The sequence below is a fragment of the Hypanus sabinus genome, chromosome 8, assembly GCF_030144855.1.
Source record: "Hypanus sabinus isolate sHypSab1 chromosome 8, sHypSab1.hap1, whole genome shotgun sequence".
NCBI classification, from domain to species: domain Eukaryota; kingdom Metazoa; phylum Chordata; class Chondrichthyes; order Myliobatiformes; family Dasyatidae; genus Hypanus; species Hypanus sabinus.
The window spans coordinates 75,571,647-75,593,035 of NC_082713.1; the positions used below are offsets into that span (position 1 = coordinate 75,571,647).

The window sequence follows — 21,389 nt, forward strand, 5'->3', positions numbered from 1 at the left end:
CCCCGTGGCCGGGTAGATGCCAGTGTTGTAACCTTCCCCGTGGCCGGGTAGATGTCAGTGTTGTAACTTTCCCCACGGCCGGGTAGATGCCAGTGTTGTAACTTTCCCCACAGCCGGGTAGATGCCAGTGTTGTAACTTTCCCCGTGGCCGGGTAGATGTCAGTGTTGTAACTTTGCTAAGATCAGGATGAGCTGAGGAGTGCAGGACTTCAACACTTCAGCCTTGATGTTGTCTGGTCCCAGAGCCTTTGCTGCATCCAGTGTTCTCAACCATTTCCCGACGTAGAGACTGACCTGTGACAGACAGGCTCCCAACACAGATCTGGGACGGATCACCTGAACATAACTGCAAATGCTTCAGCCTTTCGGACTTACACAATGTTTGCAGACATCGTCGAGGATGGAGATGTATGAGGTGCCTCCTTCTCTCCCTATTAACAGTTTGACTGCCCACTACAATTCATGGCTGTATGTGGCAGGACTCAGAAGCTTGATCTGATTTGTTCGATGAGGCCCCAGCATTTGCTGTTAAGAATACATGGAGTCCTACACCGCAGTTTCACCAAACTGGCCTGGTTCTTTTTCCTGCAGGACCGTACTTCTCACTGTGATAGAGGGAAGGATATGCCAACATCAGTTACAGAGACTAATGGATGCTGACCTCTCCCTGTAGGCTGGTATACAAATGGGGTGGAGATAGAAACTTCAAATTAGACCATCTTCAGTGCGGGCATCACCCGTTAGGATGATTATATTGTCGGAAAACAATTTACATCTTTTCACCAGAACAGCTTTCAGTTCAAAGGATTAAACTTTGACAGAGGTTACCAAACATTATTTAAAATCAATTTCCATCCGAGGCCAGAAGCTGATGCTCTAACACACTCACCGGTGGCAGCCTCAGGATGTACTGACTCTCCAACTCATACGGAGCATCTTCCTTACTCTTTGAGCCCTGCTTCTGACCTTTCGCTGAAAAACAAATGACAAAGAGAGCGGGTCAGATTCATCCTGTTCTTACCATCATGGAACAAAAGGGGAATCACAAAGAAGGCTGACAGCAGGAGGGTGAGGGATGGGGGGGGGAGGGGGAGGGAGAGGGAGAGGGAGAGGGAGAGGGAGAGGGAGAAGGAGAGGGAGCAGGAGAGGGAGAGGAGGAGAGAGAGAGAGAGAGAGAGAGAGTGTGTGTGTGTATGTATGTATATATATATATATATATACACACTCACATACAGGTGCACATGATGTCACAATATGCCATCCAGACTCATCGTTGAGCTTCAAGACCCATTCCTCTGCAAATGGATACTCGATTTCCTACTTGTGCATATGACAGTAAACTTGACTTTGAACCATTTTTAAAATTTGTTTAGACTTTTTATTGAAGACAACTGCATAGATAAAAGCACTTCTGCAATCTACTGCCATCCCAAGGAACATCAAAGTTCAATCCTGAAGTATTTCTGGAAGTCAGCCACTGGTTCACTTTTGGGAATCCAGTTACCAACTGTGCATAGCAAGATCCCATAAACAGCAATAAGATAAACGTTCAGGTGATCTCTACTCACATTTATTGAAGCAAATATTGACTGAAACAACAGGAAAACTTCCCTGTTCCTACTGCAGCAATACAGAGAACTTGTGATAGAACCCACTGAGATGAGCGGGGAAGGCACCAGCAACACGGCTTTCAAAGGTCACGCTATTCTGGTCGCTTAAGAAGCTAAGACCAGAAGGAATAGAAGCAGTAGTCTATCAGTCAAACACTCCAGCCTGCTCGGTCATTCAGCAACATCACAGTTGAGCTAGTCTTCAACACACACCACTCTCCCAGTACCGCTTGACTGTTCACAGTACACTTTAAATACGTGTCAATTGCTACTTTGAAGACACTCAATGTCTCCACCTCGACAATTCTCCATGTCAAGAATTCCATCAACTCACCTCTGAGAGAAGATATTTGGCATCACCTCCACTTCACTATCGCAGAGAAATATGAAACTACAGTCAAAGTACTAAGAACATATGTAAGGAAGGATAAGCTGCCATTTTATGATGTGCAGCAGCTGAATTGTGGAATTGAAGGCAGCTCAGATCTATACAAGTGGCCTTCAAATGCAAACACATGTCAACAAATACACTCAAAAACTTCTATCATTGTACCACGGAGATCATTCTGACAGGCTGCATCACTGTCTTGTATGGAGGGGCTACTGCACAGGACCAAAAGAAGCTGCAGAAGGTTGTAAATCTAGTCAGCTCCATCTTGGGTACTACCCTACAAAGCACCCAGGATATCTTTAGGGAGTGGTATCTCAGAAAGGCAGCATCCATTATTAAGCACTGCCAGCACCCAGGTCATGCCCTTTTCTCACTGTTACCATCAGGTAGGAGGTACAGAATCCTGAAGGCACACACTCAGTGATTCAAGAACAACTTCTTCTCCTCTGCCACCCGATTCCTAAATGGACATTGAAGCTTTGGACACTACCTCACTTTTTTCAATATACAGTATTTCTGTTTTTGCACATTTTTAATAATCTATTCAATATACACAATTAATTTACTTGTTTATTTATTATTTTTTCTCTCTCTGCTAGATTATGTATTGCATTGATCTGCTGCTGCTCAGTTAACAATTTTCACATCACATGCCATTGATAATAAACCTGATTCTGATATGCTTCTTTAAATATGGAGACCAGTTGCAGTCTCACAATCTCCTTATAAAGTTCCCCCCCCCAAAGTAGATATTCACTTACTTAAACACCAATAGTCTCACCATCTGTCTTAAATGACCAACCCCATAATTTTAAATCTCCTGTCTCTCTCGCCGCTCATTGTCCTGAACCCTGATAAATACGGGCTGAGCCAGCATAATGCTCTCCGTGCAGCAAAACGATCATCGTCGGAAGTACCTGAATCACCTGGGCATAGATCATGGGCCAGGCGCTGGAGGCTGAGTTTACTGCAGATGGATGCCTACAGGTTGGCGTGGAAGTGGCGCGCCAAACACCCTGTTTCCTTGCTGTATGAATGAGAAGCATATGTCTCTCATAGCTATTCATTAGTTCAAAAATAGAAGCGAGCTTATAAGGAGGGAGCTTTCTGATTCCAGTATGGTTCGGTCCTGGAACCTAGGTTCGCGGTTCCAGAAACCCGCAACCCCTGCTGCTGTGTGTGACTGCAGGTTTCCCTCCCCATCCTAAAGACGAGCAAGCTGGTTGGGCAATTGTTTGCTGTAAATAAGTGTAGATTAATGACAAAAGAATCAAATGAGAGATGATGGGTGTGAGAGAATAATCACAAGAGTAGGGTAGGCGGGACTGAGAGTTAACTGGCGTAGACCCAGGGCGCCGAGAGGTCTCCTGTGCGCTTCTGAGGTCTCTCAGAACCCGAGGAGGACTAAAGGGATGAGCGGAGCCGGTATTCCCGGAATGAGCGAAGGACCGGTTCCCGTGTTGTACTCCCAGTATCGAAGAGTACAGGAGATGTTTCAGCTGCTCCGGGGTGGGAACAACGTCCACACGGTCTCTCCCTCTGGTCTCCCCGGTGAAACCCCAATCGCTGGCGCCCACCTGTCATCTTGGTCCAGCTGCCAGAGCCTTTCCTGTCCATAAGCAGCGGGACACCGTCAGGGTCGGCCCGGGCCCCGCACCGGGCATGCCGGAAGTCGACCCGGGAGGCCGATGCGGGATGCACACAGCAGAGCGGAAGTGGGCTGGGGGACGGCAGAGCGGCGGATCGGAAGATGGAGAAGTTGTCAGTGAGGTGCGGGGCAAAGGGGACAGTTGGTGAAGGCGGGACTGCAGGAATTGAAGATAGATAGGGAAGCGGGGCTGTTCGGGAATGAAGGAGGGAAGGGGTGGGGTGGAGAGTTGGAGTTTGTAAGGAATAAGGGTAATCGGGTGAGGAAGGAGGGCTGTCGGGGATAAGGAGATAATTAAGGAAGCTGGAATCGGGGTTGTGAGAGAAGAGGGTGTTCAAGGATAGGAGGAAATACGGTGGTCGGAATTGGATGGCTCCACAGTAGGGAGGTAAAAGGAGGGCAGGGGTGTCGAGAGCTGGGGAGAAAGGAGGGACGGGGTGGCAGTCTAGGGAGGAAGGGGGTGCGGGCAGAGGAGCAAAAGGAGAGCTAGGGGTAGGGAAGGAATGCGGAGTCTGGTGAGGGAAGGTGGGATGGGGATAAGGATGGAAGGGGCGTCCATAAGGTCGGAAGGATAGGGGTATGGGAAGAGTAGGGCATGGAGTCAAGTTGGGTACTGGGGCAATGAGGAGATGGGTAAGTGAGGTAGGGAAGGGAAGGTTGGGGAGGATGACAGAGGTATGGAAGGCAGAGGTGAAGTAGGGCCGGCAATACTACAACTATTAAGGGTCTGTTGTCCAGATGGGATGGTATGAGATGAGTTGATGCTGGACAGGGGCTGGCAGACCCATTGTGGTAGACAGCTGCCAAGTGGGAGAGGATGTGTTGCAGTGGCAACAGTGAGATATCTGTGTCACTTCCTCTTCCTGCCTTCAGGAACAGTTGACACTTCTTGCATGTCCTGGGAGAATGGAGATAATTCCTCTTGGTGGAGTATTCCTGGTGCCAGAACCGATCTCCACATCAGCCTCGGTAGGTGATGAAAGGTAGCTTTGCATGTGTGGTGAGCAGACACTTGATATATTTGCCAGTGAGGTAAACTGAAACTAATTGAGGGAAGCTGATGCTGAGAAATTTTTGCAACTCTGTCAACGGATCAGTTGGTTTACTCCACCGTCTCACAGTATCTTTACTAACTTTTTTCAAGGGACATCACTTGGTCCTGTGTTCTGCTCAAATGTAATTCATGCAAAGGATAATGAACAATATTCACATTTTTTTAATTACCCTGATTTATCAAAAATTTAACTTTAGGAGAGAAATACTGATGCAATGCAAAAGGTGGCCATTCATACCATAGGTTCATGCCTGCTCCCATGAATGAATCCCAACTGTCCCACTTCACTTAATTTACCCCTGCAATGTGTTCTGTCTCATGTGCTCATCAATTCCTCCTTTGATTCAGAATCAGGTTTAATATCAATGGCATTTTGCATGAAATTTGTTTTTCTTTTGTAGCAGCAGTGTATTGTAATACATAATAAAATTATAAAAAATAGGTGATATACAATTAAATAGGTAGAGCAAAAACAGCTAAAATATAAGGTGGTGTAAATGCATCCATTTTCCATTCAGAAATATAGTGGTAGAGGGGAAGAAGCTGTTACTAAAATGTTGAATGTATGGCTTCAGGCTCCCAAACCACCTCGGTGATGGTAACCATGAGAAGAGGGCTTGCCCTGGGTGATGGCTATGCTTAAGGATGGCTGCCGCTTTTTCTGACACATCACCTTTAGAAGGTGTCCTTGATGCTGGTAAAGCTAGTGCCCAGGGAGGAGCTGGCTAGATTTGTAACATTCTGCAGCTTTTGCTGATCCAGTGCAGTGACCCCTCCATACCAGACAGTAATGCAGCCAGTTAGAATGCTCCTCACGGTACATCTATAGAAATTTCTGAGAGTCCTTGGTGACATTCCAAGCCTCCTCAAAATCCTAATGAAATATAGCCACTGTTGTGCCTTCTTTGTAATTGCAGCAATATGTTGGGCCCAGGACAGATCTTCAGAGACTTTGATACCCATGAACTTGAAATTACTCACCCTTTCCACTTCTGATCCCTTGATGAGGACTGGGTGTGTGTTCCCTCAACTTCCCTTTCTTGAAGTCCACCATCATTTTCTTGGTCTTATGGACATTGAGTGCAAGGTTGTTGCTGCAAAACCCCTCGACCAGATAATCTCTCTCACTCCTCTACACCTCTGTCACCATCTGAAATTCTGCCAACAATAGTGTTGCCAGCAAATTTATAGATGGCCTTTGAGCTGTGCCTAGCCACACATTTATGGGTGTAGAGAGAGAGTAGAGTACTGGGATAAGCATATATCCTTTAGGTGCACCAGTGTTGATTGTAAGCGCGAAGGAGATGTTATTTCCGATCTGCAATGATTATGGTTTCCCGATGAGAAAGTTAAGAATCCAGATACTGAGGGAGGTATAGAGGCCCATGTTTTGGAGCTTGTTGATTAGTACTGAGAGTATGATGGTGTTGAGCACTGAGCTGTAATCAATAGACAGCAGCCTTATGCAGGTATTGTCCAGCTGATCCAAAACAGAGTGGAGAGCCAGTAAGAATGCATCCACCATAGACCAAATGTAGCAATAGGCAAATCAGTTTCTGGTGTCCCTCTGTAAATTGCCTTCAAGAATACCTTACAGTCTCCCCATCGCACTAAACTGACTACAGTAATACTTAACGGTCTGCATACTGGACTGCACATTTGTATCATTCCTGTCCATGTAGACAGTTGTTTAAAATAACCTCCAATTCCTTTACTACCTACATAAATTGAGCATATTCAGAAATATTAAAATCCCTTCAAAAGTGCCTCAGTTGTAATCCCATTTTCTGTCCGCTCTCTGTTTTGAATTGCCTTATGTTCTAAATGTTTGTGTCTCCCACATTTTGCTGTACCCGTAATAATCGGGTTTAAACATTTCTCACAGCGCTGCTTAAACCCTCCATAAGGACTGTGAACACAGTTCCGTTGAGTATAACCTTTCAACCCACTTGCCCAGATCTTCAAGGTCCTCCCTCCTCCCTGATTCACCAACTTCATTTCTAATTCCTTCCCAGCTCAGTGGGTATCAGGGTGGAGATACATCTCTACTATAGGAGGTGTGAAGCGCTCCTTCCTACTGCTAGCCTGCCGGTCACCGGACAAGGTGTAGCACCTGCTTAGCCCCCCTACCCCCCAAATCAGGGTCACAAGAAGCAATGGGAGCAGGTGGTGGATGGCTGTATGAATGACTAGTGCACATCATAAGTCCTGGTTATGCCAGGCAGACAGAATCTCTGAAGGGTATTAATGATGGCTGGGGTCACCCGCCTTGTAAAGACACTGCCCAGAAGAAGGTAATGGCAAACCACTTCTGATGAAAAGTTTGCCAGTAACAATCATGATGATGAGACCATGATTACTCATGTCATGCAGCATGGCACTTAAAGACGATAATATTCTCAGCTCAGAAACATGTACGTCATTCTAGGATGATGTGCAAGAGTTTTAAGTGCAGTGACCATTAGAGTTATAAAGTCAACTGCACAGATGCAGACCTTTTGATCCAATGAGTGTGACAACTAACAAATTCCCACTTACGCTAATTCCACATTGTTATGAGTTTTTTCTGCCCGCATACTCAACAGCATACAGCAGAGACAAGTTCCAGCAACCCATTAATCCAACACCCTGTACAGCTTTGGGATGTGGGGGTGGGGTAAACCTATGGGGTCACAGAGAGAATGTGCAAACTCCACACAGACAGCAGAGGTCAGGATTAAACCTGGGTCATGGCTGTACCTGCACTGTCCCTGTTGCCTCATTTCACTGTGCTGTTTGGGTATCGGGTTTGTCAGCACTTCCTCGGTCCAATATGGGGAATAAGTTGTTCTATGATACCGGGATATCCCTGTTTCTTATGTTAGACAGAGGAAGTGCTGACCCTAGTTCCCCACTGTCCTGCTGCTGTCAAGCAGGAGGTACAGAAGCCTGAAGAAACACACCACCAGATGCAAGAGCAGCTGCCTTCCTACTTCCATTAGGTTCAATAGGTACATCTAATGTCAGAGAAACATATACAATATACATCCTGAAATGCTTTTTCTTCATAAACATCCACGAAAACAGAGGAGTGCCCCAAAGAATGAATGACAGTTAAAACATTAGAACCCCCAAGTCCCCCTCCCACACAATGACAGTTCTTGAACTGACCTGCAAAACTCAACCCCTACCTCAGCAATGGAACAACATGGAACGTGTCTTGTACTGTCATGAACATCTTCATCTGTGTCTTTGTTTTCCTTTGCATGGCATTTTATTTCACTGTACAGTATAATTTCATGTCTCGTTGATATTATATGTTGTCTAAAGCTACATGCTGGCTATACTGCAAGCAGGTTTTTCACTGTACGGTAGCTCCCTGTATGTTTGTACTAACAGCAAACTCAATTCTGCCCTGCAGCTTCCAGCCACTGACACCAGCACTGGGCATTATGTCTTCTACCTGGGGCTTGCTCTTGCCATTAGCTCCAGCATCTTCATTGGCAGCAGTTTCATCCTGAAGAAGAAGGGGCTCCTGCGCCTGGCTGGGAGGTCAGTGATAAGAGCAGGTAAGTGGCTTTCCTGCAGTTGGACTGTGTGACCTGTACTCAAGTGGAATGATGCTGGGATGAAAGAGAGGTGTCTCCTCTCCAGAGGGGGGAGGGTAAGAGAGTCAGCCCCTCTATAGGAAAGGGGAAGTAAGGAGAACGGGAGAAAAAGTTGGCAGGTTCAGGGAGGTGGTGTCCACCTGTCGGTGTCCAGCGCTCTACAGTTCTCCATTTGGCCAGAGGAAAAAGCAGTTACTACCAACAGTGTTCTGTGTGCTGACACCGTGTTTCAATTCTTATTTGTCTCCATAGTTGAAATGCGGAGAGCTTACACATACCAATGAGAGGAAATAATCAAGTCGGAGCCATACAGCACTGAAACTGGCCCTTTGGCCATCCAGTCTGTGCTGTGCAGTCTGCAGTCTGTGCCCACTAACCCACACGTCTTTGGGATGTGGGAGCAAACTAGTGTGAGTACTGGGGGGGGGGAAGGGCACAGAATCATTGGGAGAGCGTGCAAACTCCACACAGTCAGGATTGAACTTGGCTCTCTGGTGCAATGAGGCAGCAGCCATAGCGGCTACAGCATACTGCTTTGTGCTGGCTCAGTTACTGTTACCGTGAACTCTGGTGTCAGGTCGACTGGCTGCACTCCCCTATCGTACCCAATCCCAGTGCCTGCAAGCTCCCTGGTCCAGAGTTACAGCTGGTGATGTGAGTTAGGAGGGGCTGGCAGTGTTTAATCGCCATCTGCTTTCTCCACAGGCCAGGGCGGACATGCATACCTGAAGGAGTGGCTTTGGTGGGCCGGGCTTCTCACAAGTGAGTGTCGTACAGTGAATCTTCCTATCTTTGGGGTGTAGTCGACCCTGCCAGGGAGCTGCTACAGAACTCCCCACTGACGGGGCCCACACCGGGACAGCAGCCCTTGGTCAAGAAGAGGGTGGGCAGTGTCCTCCTACATTACAACTCCATTGATCACCTACCCTCCACCTATTCCAGTGTCCTAATACCCCGACCCCACTCACCCGCTCTCTCTCCCCTGCCACATCTCTATTCTCCCAGCCCTCTGCATTTGCCAGTCTAATCCCCTTCCACCACACCTGAACCTGCAGATTCCAACCACACTCTCACACTGGGATCCCTTTACTCCTCTCTGGCCTGTCGCTCTCTGTGTGGGTTGTGTAATGACTCAGCACAATATTCGCTCCCTAACTCTGCCTCTCCTCTTTTGCAGTGGGTTTGGGAGAAGCTGCCAATTTTGCTGCCTATGCCTTTGCTCCAGCAACTCTAGTCACACCTCTGGGAGCCCTCAGCGTTCTTGTGAGGTGAGCTCACAGTCTCCTCTTTCCTACCCTCCCAACAAGCTGGTAGACTCGATCTCAAATTGTCTTCACCGTTGAAAACAGGGTGATGGTGGAGGTTGTTCTTATGATTTGGAGGCCATTGACCAATGTTGTATCACAGATTGGTGCTGAGATCCTGGTGCTTGTAGACAACGCATGTGGATGTAGGAGATGGGATCACTATGGACACAGATTGTTCAGTAGAGGGTAGCCTGGGCTATGGGGTGATATTGATATGTTGGTGAAATAGGCTGAGATGGAGTTTAATGTGAGGTGAGGAGTACAAATGGCACCATGAACGGTGTTGTTCTGGCCGATTACTAACAACAGAGACATTGATAAGCAACTCCAGTGAGCTTTGAAGGCAGCAGCATAAATGGATAACGTGGCTAAGAAGACGTATGGGGTACTAGTCTTCATTACTTGGACTACTTATTAGAAGAATAGGGAGATTATGCTCCAATTGTATCAAACATTGATTGGATCTTAGCTGGAGGACTGCATACAGTTGTGCTGACCTCAGTATGTGAATGATCAAAGTTCAAAGTAAACAAGAGAAAATCTGCAGATTGGAAATCCAAGCAACACACACATAAAATGCTGGAGTAGCTGGGCAGGCCAGGCAGCATCTATGGAACAGAGTATAGTCAATGTACCCTTCACTGGGTCTCAGCCCAAAACGGAGACTGTTTACGGTGCTGTCTGGCCTGCTGAGTTCCTCCAACATTTTGTGAAAGCTCAAAGTAAATTTAGTATCTCCGGACACAATCCTGAGATTTATTTTCAATAAAACCAATAACTATAATAAAAGTAATGAAAGACTACACCAACAGGGCGGACAACTAGCGTTCAAAGGCAACAAACTGTGCAAATAGAAAAAGAAAGAAGAAATGTTAATTAAGTAAGCAATAAATACTGAGAACATGAGATGGTGTTCTAGAAAGTGAGTTTATATATTGTGGGAACAGTTCAGTGATGGGGCAAGTGAAGTTATCTCTGGTTCAGGAGTCTGATGGTTGAAGGGCAATAACTGTTTGATGCTTGAGTCCATTATTAAGGACGAAATAGTGGCACATCTAGATGGCAGAAATAGGATTAGGCTGAGCCAGCATGGATTTACCAAGGGCAAATCATGCTTGACTAATCTGTTGGAGTTTTTTGAGGGTGTAACAAGGATGTTAGACGAGGGTAAGCCAGTAGATGTTGTGTACCTAGATTTTCAGAAGGCATTCGATAAGGTGCCACATAGGAGATTGGTGAGTAAAATCAGAACTCATGGCATTGGGGGCAGGGTTTCAACATGGATAGAAAACTGGTTGGCAGATAGAAAGCAAAGGGTAGCAGTGAATGGGTGTTTCTCAGACTGGCTGGAGGTGACTAGTGTGGTACCACAGGGCTCTGTATTGGGACCACAGCTCTTTACGATTTATGTCAATGATTTAGATGAGGGCATTGAAAACTGTATCAGCAAGTTTGCTGACGATACTAAACTGGGTGGCAGTGTGACATGCGAAGAGGACGTTAGGAGAATACAGGGAGACTTGGATAGGCTGAGTGAGTGGGCAGATACTTGGCAGATGTCATTCAATGTGAATAAATGTGAAGTTATCCACTTTGGAAGCTGGAACAAGAGGGCAGAGTATTGTCTGAATGGTGTCGAGTTAGGTAAGGGAGAAATGCAAAGAGACCTAGGAGTCCTAGTTCACCAGTCAATGAAGGTGAATGAGCAAGTGCAACAGGCAGTGAAGAGGGCAAATGGAATGTTGGCCTTTGTTACAAGGGGAATTGAATACAAGAGCAAGGATGTTCTTTTGCATTTGTACAGGGCCCTGGTGAGACCACACCTGGAATATTGTGTACAGTTTTGGTCTCCAGGTTTAAGGAAGGACATTCTGGCAATTGAGGAAGTGCAGCGTAGATTCACTAGGTTGATTCCTGGGATGGCAGGGCTGTCTTACGCAGAGAGATTGGAGAGATTGGGCTTGTACACGCTGGAATTGAGATTGAGAGGGGATCTGATTGAAACGTTTAAGATAATTAAAGGATTTGATAGGATTGAGGCAGGAAATATGTTCCAGATGTTGGGAGAGTCCAGTACCAGAGGGCATGGATTGAGAATAAGAGGTCAGTTATTTAAAACAGAGTTGAGGAAGAGCTTCTTCTCCCAGAGAGTTGTGGAGGTGTGGAATGCACTGCCTCGGAAGACGGTGGAGGCCAATTCTCTGGATGCTTTCAAGAAGGAGCTGGATAGATATCTGATGGATAGGGGAATCAAGGGATATGGGGACAAGGCAGGGACTGGGTATTGATAGTGAATGATCAGCCATATCTCAGAATGGCGGTGCAGACTCGAGGGGCCAAATGGTCTACTTCTGCACCTATTGTCTATTAACTGTTCCTGAACCTGTGGTGTGAGTTCTGAAGCTCCTGTACCACCTGCCTGATTGCAGCAGTGAGAAGACAGTATGACCTGGTTGGTGGGGTCCCTGATACTATCCTGCGACAGCATTTCATGTAGTTGTGATCAATGGTGGAGAGGCCCTTACTTGTGATAGACTGGGCCGTATCCACTACTTTTTGTAGGATTTTCCATTCAAGGGCTTTGGTGTGTCCATAACAGGATGTGATGCAACTGGTCAATATATCCTCCACTACACATCTATAGAAGTTTGTCAAAGTTTTAGATGTCATGTCAAATCTTCACAAACTCCTAAAGCAGTAGAGGTGCTGCTGTGCTTTCTTCATAATTACACTTGCATGCTGGACCCAGGGCAGGTCTACTTAAAATGATAATCAGCTCCTTGGTCTTGCTGCATTGAGTAAGAGATTGTTGTTGTGGCTCCATTCTTCCAGATGTTGCCCGAGTTGGAGCAGTTCAGTGATGAGGAAAGACTGGAGCGGAGCAACTTAACAGGGGACATAACTGAAGTGTATAAAAGTATGACTGGTATAGGTGTAGAAAACTGTTATCCATATCAGAGGTAGGTAAAACTAGAAGACTTAGATTTAGGATGGTGGGGGTAAATAAATTCAGAGGGGATCCAAAGGGGACCTTTTGAACCTAGAGAGTGTTGAGAATACGAACTGATTGCCTGAGGCAGATGGAAGCAGAAATTGGTATCTAGATGAGCACTTGAATTACCTGGTAGGGCTTCAGGCCAATTGCTGAGAGATGGGATTAATGGAATGGGTGCTCCTGGTTAGAATGGGCCTAATGGCCTGTTTCCCTGCAATTTGACTCTAAATGCCTCGATTCTGGATTCCCATTCCCCATACACTGACTCTTCACAAACAGGTGAACAGTGTAAAATCACAGGCAGGCAGTTTCACCATGTGAGCATCTCAGTCTGAGAACCTCCACCCGTCAATCCAACTCACAAACCAAACAGCAAGCAGCAACAATACACAGAGGAGCGACATGGCCTCATCAGAATTATCCCCACTCACAAGGCCAAGTAACTCCAGCATTCGCAACAAGAATTGGGATTCAGACGCTCAGAATCATTGACAATAATCACAACAAAGTCAAATAGAGGTAAGACCTATAAAGTAAATTGTAGGGCACTAATGGAGGAACAGACACCAAACAGTCTACACCCATTGGTTCTGGAAAGTGGCAACACAGCTGGATAGAATGGTGAAAAAAGTTCTTGGAATACTTGCTATCATGGGTCAGGTGATAAAATATAAACATGGGAATATTCTGTTGCAAATAACACTACACTACAGGAAGTGGAGGGCAGAGGAAGCTGATCAGGAAGCAGAGGAAAGGCTGCGTCACAGGAGGCTGGTGGGAGTGGTCACAGGAGGCCGAGCTGGGCTAGGATCCTTTCCAACTCCCCAAATGGACACCATCAGAGGGAAGGAATGTGCCATCTAGTTCAGGGGGAGGTGAGAGCACAGTGGAGACGAGAACCTGCAAGGCGGTGGGAATGAAGCAACAGGGAGCTTGGACAAGGTAGGAGAATGCAGTGGAGAGGAAAGTGACCTGGGCTGAGCTTTGGAAAGCTGAGCCACACCACATCCAATTTCTCATTCAGGCAGTATATGATGTGCTTCCAAGCCCACCAAACCTGCACACATGGGGCAAAGCAGAGTCATCAGCGTGCCCACTGTTCCAAGCGAGAAACCCTGGAGCACATCCTCAGCAGCTGCACAAGGGCACTTGGTGAGGGACGGTGCCGATGGAGGCATGATCGGGTCCTGAAGACCATCGCTGGAGCCATCAGCGCAGGAGTGGAGGGGGCAAAGTGGTCCCGACCCTCCAAGCAGACCATTGCCTTTGTAAGAGCTGAGGAACAGCCAATACCTGCCAAAAGAACATCTGCAGGTATCCTGACCTCTGCAAGGGACTGGCAGCTGTTGGTGGACCTCGAAAGGCAGCTGAGGTTCCCCAACCATATCGCAGCCACCACCCTGCGACTAGATGCTGTCCTTGTGTCTGAGGCTACGAAGCAGGTGGTGATGTTGGAGCTGACAGTCCCATGGGAAGATCACTTGGAAGAGGCCTTTGAAAGGAAGCTATCAAAGCATGCAGGACTGGTCAGCAACTGCCAGCAGGCTGGATGGAGAGCGAGGTATCTCCCAGTGGAAGTTGGTTGTAGGGGACTCACAGCCTGTTCCTTAGCCAGAGCCTTCAGCAATTTGGGCATCAAGGGAGAGAGGAAGAGGAGAGCCATCCGCAGTACCACCGATGTGGCAGAGGTGGCCTCAAGGTGGCTGTGGCTCAAAAGAGGGGAGCCATGGAGTCATGTGTAGCTAGCCATCAGGACACAAACTGGGGCCTGATCAGCCCCAGCTGGGTCACCTGGAGAAGGGTGGATGATGTTGAAAGACCCAAAACACCCGATGATTCCAGGAACATCACTGATGATGTGTCCAGAGGCATCAGTAGCTGTATGCACACAGCACTTGGAGTATTGTGTGCATTTCTGGCAGCCACACTATAGGAGGGTAGACAGGGTTAAAGAGGGGAAACTTTCTCACACAGTGGTCTATATCTTGAATAAGAATGTGGTGGAAGAAGTTACAGTCACTGAGTTTATGAGGTGTTTAGACACTGGAAGTGTCAAGGCATAGGATACAGGCCTAACGTGGATAGTTGAAAACAAACATGTACATGGTGGACCAGAGAGTTTGTTTCTGTGATGTATGACTCAAGGTCAGGTTAGCATGTTAGAAATGAGTAGAAATCTTTCTATACATCCCATCATTTTCATGGTATGGTTCAAAGTTCTCTCTGCCTTTTTCCATAAAGAAATATTTATACTATTATGGGAATATTGACTATTTCTGTAAAAGGATTATGAATACAGCCTTATCTCAGAGACAGAATACAATGCACAGTTCTCTAACACAAACAATGGGACAGCTTTTGGGAAATTTGGTATATATGGTGCCTTGTAAAAGGATTCAGCCCCCAACCTTTGTTCACATAAATGAGTATTACAAGCAAGGATTTTTATCAATTTAACTGAGAATTTTTATTTATGAATCACATGCTCCTTTTTTCCCCACAGTGGAGTCCAAAAAACAGGGAAAATTGTAAAATATGAAAAGTTAAAATTCAAAAACTGAAATGTCAGCAGTTCAAAAGTATTCACCGTTTTTTGCTCAGCACCTCCGTCAGCTATTACATCAGTAAGCTTTTTGGATAAGTCTCTATCAGCTTTCCACAACATGATGGAGCAAGACTGCAGTGGACAGCAATCTTCAGGTCTTATTAGAAGTGTTCAGTTGGGTTAAGATCAGGATCTGACTGGGCCACTCAAGGACATCAATTTTCTTCATTTGAAGCCACTTCATGGATGCTCTGGCAGTGTGCTTTGGGTCGTCGTCGTCCCCCCCCGTTAAGCATTCTGGCAGAGGCTAGCAGGTTTTTAATCCAAGATCTCTCTGTGTTTAGCAGCATTCATCCTCCCATCAATCCTGACCAGATTTCCAGTCCCTGCTGCTGAAAAGCATCCCCATAGCATCCTACTCCACCATAGTTTACAATAGGGACAGTGTTACCTGGCTGATGCACAGTATTAGATCTACACCTCACGTAATGTTTAGTATTCAGGCCAAAAAGTTCCACTTTGCTCACCTGACCACAAGACATTTTCCCACATCTTTACAGTAGCTTCTAAGCAACACTTTGCAAAGTCTTTACAGACAAGGATATGGTTTTATTTTTCAGCCAGAGCTTCTTCCTTCTAATTTTTCACCATTGATTAATCCATTTCCCTCTCAACCCCATTCTCTTGCTTTCTCCCTGTAACCTTTCACTCTCTAATCAAGAACCTATCAACCTCTGCCTTAAATAAACCCAATGACCTGGCTTCCATAACAACTTGTGATATTGAATCCCACAGATTCGCCACGCTCTGGCTAAACAAATTCCTCCTCATCACTGTTCTAAATGAACAACCCTCTAATCTGAGGCTGTTCCCTCTGTTCCTAGACTCCCCCACTAGAGGAAACATCATCTCCAAATCTATTCTATCTAGGCCTTTCAGTATTCAAAAGATTTCAATGAGATCCCACCTTCATTCTAAATTTCTGTGAGTAAAGGTTCAGAGCCATCAATTGCTACTCATATGATTAGTCTTTCATACCCAAAATCATTCTCATCAGCCTCCTCTGAACCCTCTCCAAAGTTAGCACATCCTTTACTAAATAGGGGGCCCAAAACTACTCACAATGCTCCAAGGCCTCACCAGTGCCTTAAAAATATTGTTTTTATATAGTCCTATTGAAATGAATGCTAATATTGCATTTGTCTTCCTTACCATCAACTCAACCTGCAAGTTAACCTTTAGGAAATCGGGCACAAGGACTCGCAAGTCCCTTTTCACCTCGGGTTTTTACATTTTTGCCCTGATCAGAAAATAGTCTCTGCTTTTATTCCTTCTACCAAAGTTCATGACCATACACTTCTCAACACTGTATTCCATCTGCCACTTATTTGCCATTCTCCTCATTTGTCCACCTGCAGTCTCCCTGCTTCCTCAACAGTACCTGCTCCTCCCCCATCTCCGTATCGTCTTCAAACTTGGCCACAAAGCCAACAATTCGTCATCCAAATCACTGGCATACAATGTAAAATGAAGGGGTCCCAACACCAACCCCTGCAAAACCCCTCTAGTCACCAGCAGTTATTCCCACTGTCTGTTGGCAGTCAGCCAATGCTCTATCTGTGCTAATATCTTTCCCATAATAGCATGGGCTCTTGTCAAACAGCCTCATGTGCACCACCTTATCAAAGGCCTTCTGAAAATTCAAGTACACCACATCTACTATATCTCCTTTGTCTACCCTGCTTGTTATTTCCTCAAAGAATTCCAACAGGTTGATCAGGGAAGATTTTCTCTTGAGGAAACCATGTTGACTTTGTTCTATCTTATCATGTGCCTCCAAGTATCCTGAAATCACATCCTGAACAATCGACTCCAACATCTTCCCAACCACTGAGGTCATTGAGGCTAACTGGCCTATAATTTCCTTTCTTCTGCCCTTCTTTAACAGTTTAGTGACATTTGCAATTTTCCAATCTGGAACTATGCCAGAATCAAAGGTAATCCTATAAAGTACAATGTACAAGTGGCAGTGTTTGGGGGTGGGGGGGTGAAGGAGGGGCTGTGGAAAGGACGATGTAGATGTAATGGAAGGGGGTGGTGGGAGAATGGATGGAGGTGTTGATCAGCCTTTCAGCTTGGGGGAAGTAACTGGTTTTGACTGTTGTGATCCAAGCGTAGATGCTGTGTGGCCTCTTCACCAATAGGAGTGGGACAAACAGTCTATAAGCAGGTTCTTGCTGAGCAAGGAGTTGTTCAGCAGAGAAGTTATTCAGTCACTTCAATGTTGGTGTCAGCTTGAGCTGGGGTAGAGTGGAGATTCACAGTTGTGAATACTCCCACAGCCCACTGAAGCCTGACCCCATTCCTAATTAATCAAATAATTGAATGTGAAATAGCAGGCGCAACCCTGTATTCACACCCTACCATCTTTTCATCAATGCAGCCCTTAGCATTTTCTTGCCCCATCATCATCATCTCCCACTGCAACACTGCTGGTGTCTAAGTCTTTCTCACTGCCCATTTTAACACTGTCTTATAATATTCCACCTCAAAGAGGAGGATGGCATTGCTTGGTGTGTCAGGCAGCATGAATGCAGACAGAAGCAGAGGCAAGGACCTTTCATCAGTCTTGTCCTGTTGGGTATTCTCAGCTTTTTAAATTCAGATTCTTAGATTAATTTAAATAAATTACTTTTGGATATGGGTTTTAAGACGTTTCACATTACCCCATGGGGTCAGGTACAGTTACTTTGATTTTGCATTTTGTGTGGTAAATGATAAATAAAACCTGTTAGAGAGTCTGGGAGTCAGGCATGGATACAGCAAAAACTATCAATGGGGCCAAGCTTTTCTTTTAAAATATTGTTCTTCAAGGCAAGATACAAACTCTATAGGAGTGAAAGAAAATGATCAGGAATTTGTAAATTCTATTACTGTTTCCTATCCAGTCTTTGGAATTCCTAACACAACCTCACCACTCTCCCTCAGTGCTATCTTATCTTCATACTTTTTAAATGAGCGACTGAACCTTCATGGAAAGATGGGCTGCATCCTGAGCATCCTGGGATCAACGGTGATGGTCATCCATGCCCCACAGGAGGAGGAGGTCGGAACCTTGGCTGAAATGGTGGAAAAGCTGAAGGATCCAGGTAGAACAAATTGGGTAAAATCTAGTAGAATACTTTGTTTCCACGACAACCGGTGTCAGTGCGAGACAGATGCTTGCCACTGCATCTCCATCGATTATGACATTATCACAGATCCCAGAGAATGGATCAACGCCTTCATGGGGTTGGCCAGGCTCTGCTTTCTGAGGCACCTATTTCACTCTAGGTTCTACTTGGTGCTGCAGATATTATAACTATAAATTTAATCAGTTCCCTATTGAAAATTACCGCTGTCAGTACCCTTGTGGAATGACACTCTATGTGAAGGCAAACTTAGTCACAAAAGTAAAGGAAATCCACTCATTTTCCAGTTAAAGCTGGCTACTCTGGTTACCAGCCACACAAGTAAACACTGATTCTCCCTGTGCCATTTTATTTCCCAATCCCATTCTAGTCTGTGTGTGGCCTCCTCTACTATCACACTGTGGTCCAACATCTCATCTCATCCTGTCCCATTCTCATGCCATCTCTATTCATGCTTCTTACCAGCTTTACCTGTCCCCTTCTCGTGCTTAGTCTCCCATCTTCCTGCTCTCCATCTCTGCTTTTAAAACTGACATCCTTTCATAGTTCTGAAGAAGGGATCCTGAAGGCAAATGTTGACTGGTTTATTTCCAACAGAAGCTGCGTATCTGGCTGAGTTCTTCCAGCATTTCTGGTTTATTCTGGATTTTCCCTGTAACCTGGCTATTTAAAGTCAGTGCCAAGTTGGAGGTGTTTATAAAGCAGGACTGGCTCTGTCAGGCTTTTTGTTTATTGTGCACATACTCACCTTGCATCCCTGTTTCTGCCTTGCAGGTTTCATTGCGTTTGCTGTATGTGTTGTGGTCAGCTGCATAATCCTGATCTTTTTGGTGAGCCCCCGCTATGGCCAGAAGAATGTCCTGGTCTACATCCTCATCTGCTCCATCATTGGCTCCCTCTCTGTCTCATGTGTGAAGGGTCTGGGCATCGCCATTAAGGAGCTATTTGTGGGCCACCATGTGCTATCATCCCCAATGATGTGGATCCTGCTGGTCTTCCTGATAGTCTGCATCAGCACCCAGATCAACTACCTGAACAAGGCCCTCGACATCTTCAACACCTCCATTGTAACCCCTATCTACTATGTCTTTTTTACCACTGCTGTGATGACCTGCTCAGTCATTCTGTTCAAGGAGTGGTACCACATGACCATTTACAACATTGTGGGCACAATTAGTGGGTTCCTCGTTATCGTCCTTGGTATCTTCCTGCTGCATTCTTTCAAGGACATCAGTTTCACTTCCAGCATCCTGCCTCTGTTCCTCAGGAGGGCCAGGCCCAGGGTGGACGGAAGCCAACCATACGAAGCCCTGCCTTCCCAAGAGACAGAGATCTCCAGCTGCCAACTCCAAGCCACCAATGCATAGCTTCACCTGGAAGATGAGTTGGAAGGATCAGGGACTTATTGAGCTAAACAGCATGTTCAAAGCACTTCTTATCTGTCCACACACATTTATTAACATTCCTCCCCAGGTTGCAATATCATGTTGGAGCTCATTCCCATCCACCTCATGGTCAGCTGGTATAAGTTGGCAGAGCTGTCTCTCGAAGTATGATGTTGAGCTGAAGGACTCACTCGTTCCAAGTTGCTGATCCTAGTGAGTGTCCCATTACCCAGCACCGTTAAATATGGAGGAAAACAGATGAGTGTGAGTGAGAGTGGCAACTTATCTTTGAAATACTGGCATGTTTTGACAGGAAGGGTAAAAGGTTTCAATCATTTGATCATGACAGGTATAACGTCATGAGACCTGGGTCACCAAATCAAACAAAAGAATCCAGCTAGCACCATGTGAGGATCTCATTTTGACAATGCTTGTCCTCAGTCAGAGAATGAAGGTAGTGAGGTTTGAGGGAGAGGACCAAAGGCACTACTTGGAAGTTGGTACCGTTGTGTTCATTCTCATTGTTGACCTTAGCAGTAGCATTCTTTGAGGTCGTATTTTTCACATGCCAACACAATCTCCATTGGGCAGAACATAACAAGGATGATAATTCAGGTATTTCCTATTAGTCACACATTGAAACTCTCTGATTCAGCACTTAAGGATTGGCTGATGCCAGACTACAATAAAACTGGCCCCAATTATCTCCACTAATCAGGAGTGTTGTTAAGTACAAGACACTCCCCAGTTAGTGAGGGTTCTGTTCCCAAGAACCATTGGCAACTCAAATTTTACATAATTTGGAAAAACTGTTGGCTTATAATGTAAAAATTACACTGGCAGGTTAATCAGGCACAGATCTTAGTTAATTTTAGTCCTTAGAATTAGCCAATTAGTTCAGATCTGTATTATGGATTACACAAACATTGTGCTTCCACAAGGAGTTCCACTTTTATCACCCATGCGGTGAGGTGCTTTGTCAAAGTGCCTTAATATTCTGGCACATGAACCCATCACTTGCCTGGAGCTGGGCTGGTGATGAAAGCAGACCTGGAACTATGAGCATGGCAAACATATCCCAAGGCTTGAATAGTTCAAGCTGTTGGAAAGTAATCAGACTGAAAACTACCTGCTTGGCACAGCCTTTGTCTAAACAGTAAATGTACTGCAGGTCAAAATACTGCAGATGCTGGACAACACTCAGCATGTCAGGATGCATCTGTGAGAACAGAAACAGTTAATGTTTCACCACAGGGACTCTCCATGATGATGCTCTTTGGTACGTACTATTCACCAGAAATATCAAAAGGAGAAACCTTCAGACAGAGCGTAGAACTAACACAATTCTCATCAGTCCCAGGCACTTGCGACTTAGTCCAGCTACTGTTCTAATTTAAGTGACTGAAAAATGTCTTGCATTAAAATATATTTTTACAGTGCTGATGATAATACTGTGGTAAATCACTTTACTTGGACAACATAACTGGGGGCTTCCCCTAGATTCAGTAAAGCAGCGAAGAGCAGCTCAGGTTCACCTTCCATTCAACACTCCAGCTTAGGAATTGAATCACTGTCATCCCATTGTAGCGGAAATGCAGTTAAAGACCTTTACCCATCACATACAGAATCTCATCTACCGCTTGTGAGGGGGAGGCAGCCAAGTACAAGACTGAATG

General features: G+C 45.7%; 2 protein-coding genes across 2 annotated transcripts in view; one reads left to right on the top strand and one right to left on the bottom strand.

Moving 5' to 3' along the window:
• Positions 1-3,710, bottom strand: part of taf7 (TAF7 RNA polymerase II, TATA box binding protein (TBP)-associated factor) — a 27,605-nt gene extending 23,895 nt beyond the window's left edge. The window contains exons 1-2 of the mRNA XM_059977365.1: positions 3,579-3,710; positions 890-972 (exon numbers count right to left, since the gene is read on the bottom strand). Of these exons, the coding sequence (XP_059833348.1) occupies positions 890-972; positions 3,579-3,618 (123 nt within the window). The 5' untranslated portion in view covers positions 3,619-3,710. The remainder of the gene's footprint in view (positions 1-889; positions 973-3,578) is intronic.
• On the top strand, positions 3,644-21,162 carry zgc:101583 (uncharacterized protein LOC494104 homolog). The gene is made up of 7 exons (XM_059977364.1): positions 3,644-3,771; positions 4,523-4,618; positions 8,104-8,251; positions 8,996-9,052; positions 9,468-9,558; positions 18,126-18,286; positions 19,103-21,162. Exons 1-7 carry the CDS (start codon positions 3,664-3,666, stop codon positions 19,693-19,695), a joined length of 1,254 nt encoding a protein of 417 aa, XP_059833347.1. The 5' UTR covers positions 3,644-3,663; the 3' UTR covers positions 19,696-21,162.
• Positions 21,163-21,389: the final 227 nt, after the last annotated feature.